This window comes from Oncorhynchus clarkii, unplaced genomic scaffold (assembly GCF_045791955.1).
Source record: "Oncorhynchus clarkii lewisi isolate Uvic-CL-2024 unplaced genomic scaffold, UVic_Ocla_1.0 unplaced_contig_466_pilon_pilon, whole genome shotgun sequence".
Lineage (NCBI taxonomy): Eukaryota > Metazoa > Chordata > Actinopteri > Salmoniformes > Salmonidae > Oncorhynchus > Oncorhynchus clarkii.
The window spans coordinates 90,001-97,500 of record NW_027258004.1 but is presented as its reverse complement, the minus strand read 5'-3'; the positions used below and the strand labels follow the sequence as shown (position 1 = coordinate 97,500).

The following is a 7,500-nucleotide window of genomic DNA, read 5'->3' as shown; positions in this document are numbered from 1 at the left end:
TACCCTGACCTCAGCCTGGTAGATACCAGGTAACACTGACCAACTGTTCTCCTGCTACCAGTTATTACCCTGACCTCATCCTGGTAGATACCAGGTAACACTGACCAACTGTTATACTGCTACCAGTTATTACCCTGACCTCAGCCTCAGCCTCAGCCTCCTCCCTCCCTGTAGTGTCTCAATGTCTTGGGTTCAGTATTCAGGAGGACAACATGTGTTTTGTCCCTCCTCCCTCCCTGTAGTGTCTCAGTGCCGGTGTCTTGGGTTCAGTATTCAGGTGGACAACATGTGATTTGTCCCTCCTCCCTCCCTGTAGTGTCTCAGTGCCGGTGTCTTGGGTTCAGTATTCGGAGGACAACATCGGGAAGTCGACGTCGGAGAGGCGAGCCACGCGAGAGCTAACGGAGCTGGTGGAGGGAACCCTGGTTGCCGCGGCGAGAGACATGTGGTCTCAGTACAACCGTGTCAACGCCGCCTTCACACTCCGTGTCAACCAGACCACACACGCTAGGAACACGCTACAGCAGCACCTGGCCAAGGTGGTGGGGGGGGGGTCTGTGTGTGTATTTTCATTGTGGTGTGTGTGTGTTCTGTGTGCTGACCCCCCTCTCCATCTCTCTCCAGACCCTGCAGGAGATGCATCAGACGGAGCGTACCATCTCAGATTTGGAGGGGTCCATCTGGGCGAAGAGAGCCCCCCTCAGAGTAGCTCAGTCCAGGCTGGAGGAACGCACCCATAGACCTAATATAGAGCTCTGCAGGGACCAACCACACACCAGGTAACACACACTTTAGACACACACACACACCAGGTAACACACACTGAGACACACACACACCAGGTAACACACACTGAGACACACACTGAGACACACACACACACTGAGACACACACACACACACACCAGGTAACACACAATGAGACACACACACACACGCACACCAGGTAACACACACTGAGACACAGACACACCAGGTAACACACACTGAGACACACACACAAACACACCAGGTAACACACACTGAGACAGACACACACACCAGGTAACACACACTGAGACAGACACACACACACACACCAGGTAACACACACTGAGACAGACACACACACCAGGTAACACACACTGAGACAGACACACACACCAGGTAACACACACTGAGACACACACACACACACACACCAGGTAACACACACTGAGACACACACACACACACCAGGTAACACACACTGAGACAGACACACACACACACCAGGTAACACACACTGAGACAGACACACACACCAGGTAACGCACACTGAGACAGACACACACACCAGGTAACACACACTGAGACACACACACACACACACACACACCAGGTAACACACACTGAGACACACACACACACCAGGTAACACACACTGAGACAGACACACACACCAGGTAACACACACTGAGACAGACAGACACACACACACCAGGTAACACACACTGAGACAGACACACTCTAGGTAACACACACTGAGACAGACACATACACACACACCAGGTAACACACACACACACACACACACCAGATACACACACTCTCACGCTTACAAACATAGCATGTAGGCTAAGTGGATAACGATATATTTATCTGTGTGCTTTTCTCTGTGTCTCTCAATTCAATTCATTTCATGGGGCTTTTTTTGGCAGGAAACATGTTAACATTGCCAGTGAAGAAGAAAATAAACAAAATATAAATAAACAATAAAAATGAACAGTACAGAAGATCCAAAAGAATAAAGACATTAGAAATGTCTCTCTCTCTCTCTCTCTCTCTCTCTCTCTCTCTCTCTCTCTCTCTTTCTCTCTCTCTCTCTCTCTCTCCCTCCCTCCCTCTCTCCCAGGTTGCTGTCTGAGGTGTCTGGTCTCCAGGACACTGTTTTATCTCTGAGACAGAGGTTGTCTGAAGCCCAGGCCACCCTGCAGCAGCTGGCTGGCTGTAAGAGTGTTTTAGAACAGGAGCTTTACACTAAGGCCCACTCCCTGTTTATCGACCAGGAGAGATGTCTAGGACTCCGCAAGACATACCCCTCCACCCCTAGACTGGTGGGATACACATAGACAAGACATACCCCTCCACCCCTAGACTGGTGGGGTACACATAGACAAGACATACCCCTCCACCCCTAGACTGGTGGGGTACACATAGACAAGACATACCCCTCTAGACTGGTGGGATACACATAGACAAGACATACCCCTCCACCCCTAGACTGGTGGGGTACACATAGACAAGACATACCCCTCTAGACTGGTGGGATACACATAGACAAGACATACCCCTCCACTCCTAGACTGGTGGGATACACATAGACAAGACATACCCCTCCACCCCTAGACTGGTGGGATACACATAGACAAGACATACCCCTCCACCCCTAGACTGGTGGGGTACACATAGACAAGACATACCCCTCCACCCCTAGACTGGTGGGGTACTCATAGACAAGACATACCCCTCCACCCCTAGACTGGTGGGGTACACATAGACAAGACATACCCCTCTAGACTGGTGGGGTACACATAGACAAGACATACCCCTCCACCCCTAGACTGGTGGGGTACACATAGACAAGACATACCCCTATAGACTGGTGGGGTACACATAGACAAGACATACCCCTCTAGACTGGTGGGGTACACATAGACAAGACATACCCCTCCACTCCTAGACTGGTGGGGTACACATAGATAAGACATACCCCTCTAGACTGGTGGGGTACACATAGACAAGACATACCCCTCCACTCCTAGACTGGTGGGGTACACATAGACAAGACATACCCCTCCACTCCTAGACTGGTGGGGTACACATAGACAAGACATACCCCTCTAGACTGGTGGGGTACACATAGACAAGACATACCCCTCCACTCCTAGACTGGTGGTATACACATAGACAAGACATACCCCTCCACTCCTAGACTGGTGGGGTACACATAGATAAGACATACCCCTCTAGACTGGTGGGATACACATAGACAAGACATAAACAGACACAGAGACAGATTGAAGGTCCTTTCTCTTTCTTCTGTGGTTCTGTTGAATAAAGGTGTTTCAGTTTAACTGTCTGGTGCCCCATTCTCTCCTGTCATTCATATCTGGTGTCCCATTCTCTCCTGTCATTCATATCTCGTGTCCCATTCTCTCCTGTCATTCATATCTGGTGCCCCATTCTCTCCTGTCATTCATATCTGGTGTCCCATTCTCTCCTGTCATTCATATCTGGTGCCCCATTCTCTCCTGTCATTCATATCTGGTGTCCCATTCTCTCCTGTCATTCATATCTGGTGTCCCATTCTCTCCTGTCATTCATATCTGGTGTCCCATTCTCTCCTGTCATTCATATCTGGTTAAGAATCGAAATAGGTAAACAGTATAAATATATAACATTCTAAATAGCTAAGAGTCTAAATAACTAACAGTATAAATAACTAACAGTATAAATAACTAACAGTATAAATAACTAACAGTATAGATAACCAACAGTATAAATAACTAACAGTATAAATAACTAACAGTATAAATAACTAACAGTATAAATAACTAACAGTATAAATAACTAACAGTATAGATAACTAACAGTATAAATAACTAACAGTATAAATAACTAACAGTATAGATAACTAACAGTATAAATAACTAACAGTATAAATAACTAACAGTATAGATAACTAACAGTATAGATAACTAACAGTATAGATAACTAACAGTATAAATAACTAACAGTATAGATAACTAACAGTATAAATAACTAACAGTATAAATAACTAACAGTATAAATAACTAACAGTATAGATAACTAACAGTATAGATAACTAACAGTATAAATAACTAACAGTATAAATAACTAACAGTATAGATAACTAACAGTATAAATAACTAACAGTATAAATAACTAACAGTATAGATAACTAACAGTATAGATAACTAACAGTATAGATAACTAACAGTATAAATAACTAACAGTATAAATAACTAACAGTATAAATAACTAACAGTATAAATAACTAACAGTATAGATAACTAACAGTATAGATAACTAACAGTATAAATAACTAACAGTATAAATAACTAACAGTATAGATAACTAACAGTATAAATAACTAACAGTATAAATAACTAACAGTATAAATAACTAACAGTATAGATAACTAACAGTATAAATAACTAACAGTATAAATAACTAACAGTATAAATAACTAACAGTATAGATAACTAACAGTATAGATAACTAACAGTATAAATAACTAACAGTATAAATAACTAACAGTATAAATAACTAACAGTATAGATAACTAACAGTATAAATAACTAACAGTATAGATAACTAACAGTATAGATAACTAACAGTATAGATAACTAACAGTATAAATAACTAACAGTATAAATAACTAACAGTATAAATAACTAACAGTATAGATAACTAACAGTATAAATAACTAACAGTATAGATAACTAACAGTATAGATAACTAACAGTATAGATAACTAACAGTATAGATAACTAACAGTATAAATAACTAACAGTATAGATAACTAACAGTATAAATAACTAACAGTATAGATAACTAACAGTATAGATAACTAACAGTATAGATAACTAACAGTATAGATAACTAACAGTATAAATAACTAACAGTATAAATAACTAACAGTATAAATAACTAACAGTATAGATAACTAACAGTATAGATAACTAACAGTATAAATAACTAACAGTATAAATAACTAACAGTATAGATAACTAACAGTATAAATAACTAACAGTATAAATAACTAACAGTATAAATAACTAACAGTATAGATAACTAACAGTATAAATAACTAACAGTATAGATAACTAACAGTATAAATAACTAACAGTATAAATAACTAACAGTATAGATAACTAACAGTATAAATAACTAACAGTATAAATAACTAACAGTATAAATAACTAACAGTATAGATAACTAACAGTATAAATAACTAACAGTATAAATAACTAACAGTATAAATAACTAACAGTATAGATAACTAACAGTATAGATAACTAACAGTATAGATAACTAACAGTATAAACAACTAACAGTATAGATAACTAACAGTATAAATAACTAACAGTATAAATAACTAACAGTATAAATAACTAACAGTATAGATAACTAACAGTATAAATAACTAACAGTATAGATAACTAACAGTATAAATAACTAACAGTATAGATAACTAAGAATCGCTTTGTCACTAAATGCCACCCTAGTCCCAGTCAAAACAACATAGTGATGTACCCTCTGGTCTATTCTACATAGTGATCTACCCTCTGGTCTATTCTACATAGTGATCTACCCTCTGGTCTATACTACATAGTGATCTACCCTCTGGTCTATACTACATAGTGATCTACTGTCTACCCTCTGGTCTATACTACATAGTGATCTACTCTCTGGTCTATTCTACATAGTGATCTACCCTCTCGTCTATACTACATAGTGATCTACCCTCTGGTCTATACTACATAGTGATCTACCCTCTGGTCTATACTACATAGTGATCTACCCTCTGGTCTATACTACATAGTGATCTACCCTCTGGTCTATACTACATAGTGATCTACCCTCTGGTCTATACTACATAGTGATCTACCCTCTGGTCTATACTACATAGTGATCTACCCTCTGGTCTATACTACATAGTGATCTACCCTCTGGTCTATACTACATAGTGATCTACCCTCTGGTCTATTCTACATAGTGATCTACCCTCTGGTCTATACTACATAGTGATCTACTGTCTACCCTCTGGTCTATACTACATAGTGATCTACCCTCTGGTCTATTCTACATAGTGACCTACTGTCTACCCTCTGGTCTATACTACATAGTGATCTACCCTCTGGTCTATACTACATAGTGATCTACCCTCTGGTCTATACTACATAGTGATCTACCCTCTGGTCTATACTACATAGTGATCTACTGTCTACCCTCTGGTCTATACTACATAGTGATCTACCCTCTGGTCTATTCTACATAGTGACCTACTGTCTACCCTCTGGTCTATACTACATAGTGATCTACCCTCTGGTCTATACTACATAGTGATCTACCCTCTGGTCTATACTACATAGTGATCTACCCTCTGGTCTATACTACATAGTGATCTACCCTCTGGTCTATACTACATAGTGATCTACCCTCTGGTCTATACTACATAGTGATCTACCCTCTGGTCTATACTACATAGTGATCTACCCTCTGGTCTATACTACATAGTGATCTACCCTCTGGTCTATACTACATAGTGATCTACCCTCTGGTCTATACTACATAGTGATCTACCCTCTGGTCTATACTACATAGTGATCTACTGTCTACCCTCTGGTCTATACTACATAGTTATCTACCCTCTGGTCTATTCTACATAGTGATCTACCCTCTGGCCTATACTACATAGTGATCTACTGTCTACCCTCTGGTCTATACTACATAGTGATCTACCCTCTGGTCTATACTACATAGTGATCTACCCTCTGGTCTATACTACATAGTGATGTACTACTGAAAGTCGTGCCCTAAGTAGGGAATAGGGGGCATTATGTAGGGAAAGTCGTGCCCTAAGTAGGGAATAGGGTGCATTATGTAGGGAAAGTCGTGCCCTAAGTAGGGAATAGGGTGCATTATGTAGGGAAAGTCGTGCCCTAAGTAGGGAATAGGGTGCATTTAGTAGGGAAAGTCGTGCCCTAAGTAGGGAATAGGGTGCATTAAGTAGGGAAAGTCGTGTGCTGAACAGCCTGGTCTCATCCTAAGACTTTGTTCTGGGCTGCTGTCCCTGGTGCTGAACAGCCTGGTCTCATCCTAAGACTTTGTCCTGGGCTGCTGTCCCTGGTGCTGAACAGCCTGGTCTCATCCTAAGACGTTGTCCTGGGCTGCTGTCCCTGGTGCTGAACAGCCTGGTCTCATCCTAAGACGTTGTCCTGGGCTGCTGTCCCTGGTGCTGAACAGTCTGGTCTCATCCTAAGACGTTGTCCTGGGCTGCTGTCCCTGGTGCTGAACAGCCTGGTCTCATACTAAGACGTTGTCCTGGGCTGCTGTCCCTGGTGCTGAACAGCCTGGTCTCATCCTAAGACGTTGTCCTGGGCTGCTGTCCCTGGTGCTGAACAGCCTGGTCTCATCCTAAGACGTTGTCCTGGGTAGTGAACATGGTAGTGTCTATGGTAGTGTCTGTGGTATTGTCCATGGTAGTGTCCATGGTAGTGTCCATGGTAGTGTCCATGGTAGTGTCCATGGTAATGTCCATGGTAGTGTCCATGGTAGTGTCCATGGTAGTGAACATGGTAGTGTCCATGGTAGTGAACATGGTAGTGTCCATGGTAGTGTCCATGGTAGTGTCCATGGTAGTGTCCATGGTAATGTCCATGGTAGTGTCCATGGTAATGTCCATGGTAGTGTCTATGGCAGTGAACATGGTAGTGTCTATGGTAGTGAACA

General features: G+C 41.6%; 1 protein-coding gene across 1 annotated transcript in view; it reads left to right on the top strand.

Annotated features, from left to right (window-relative positions):
• Positions 1-2,090, top strand: part of LOC139394461 (tektin-3-like) — a 9,801-nt gene extending 7,711 nt beyond the window's left edge. The window contains exons 4-6 of the mRNA XM_071142529.1: positions 317-539; positions 625-779; positions 1,874-2,090. Of these exons, the coding sequence (XP_070998630.1) occupies positions 317-539; positions 625-779; positions 1,874-2,090 (595 nt within the window). The remainder of the gene's footprint in view (positions 1-316; positions 540-624; positions 780-1,873) is intronic.
• Positions 2,091-7,500: the final 5,410 nt, after the last annotated feature.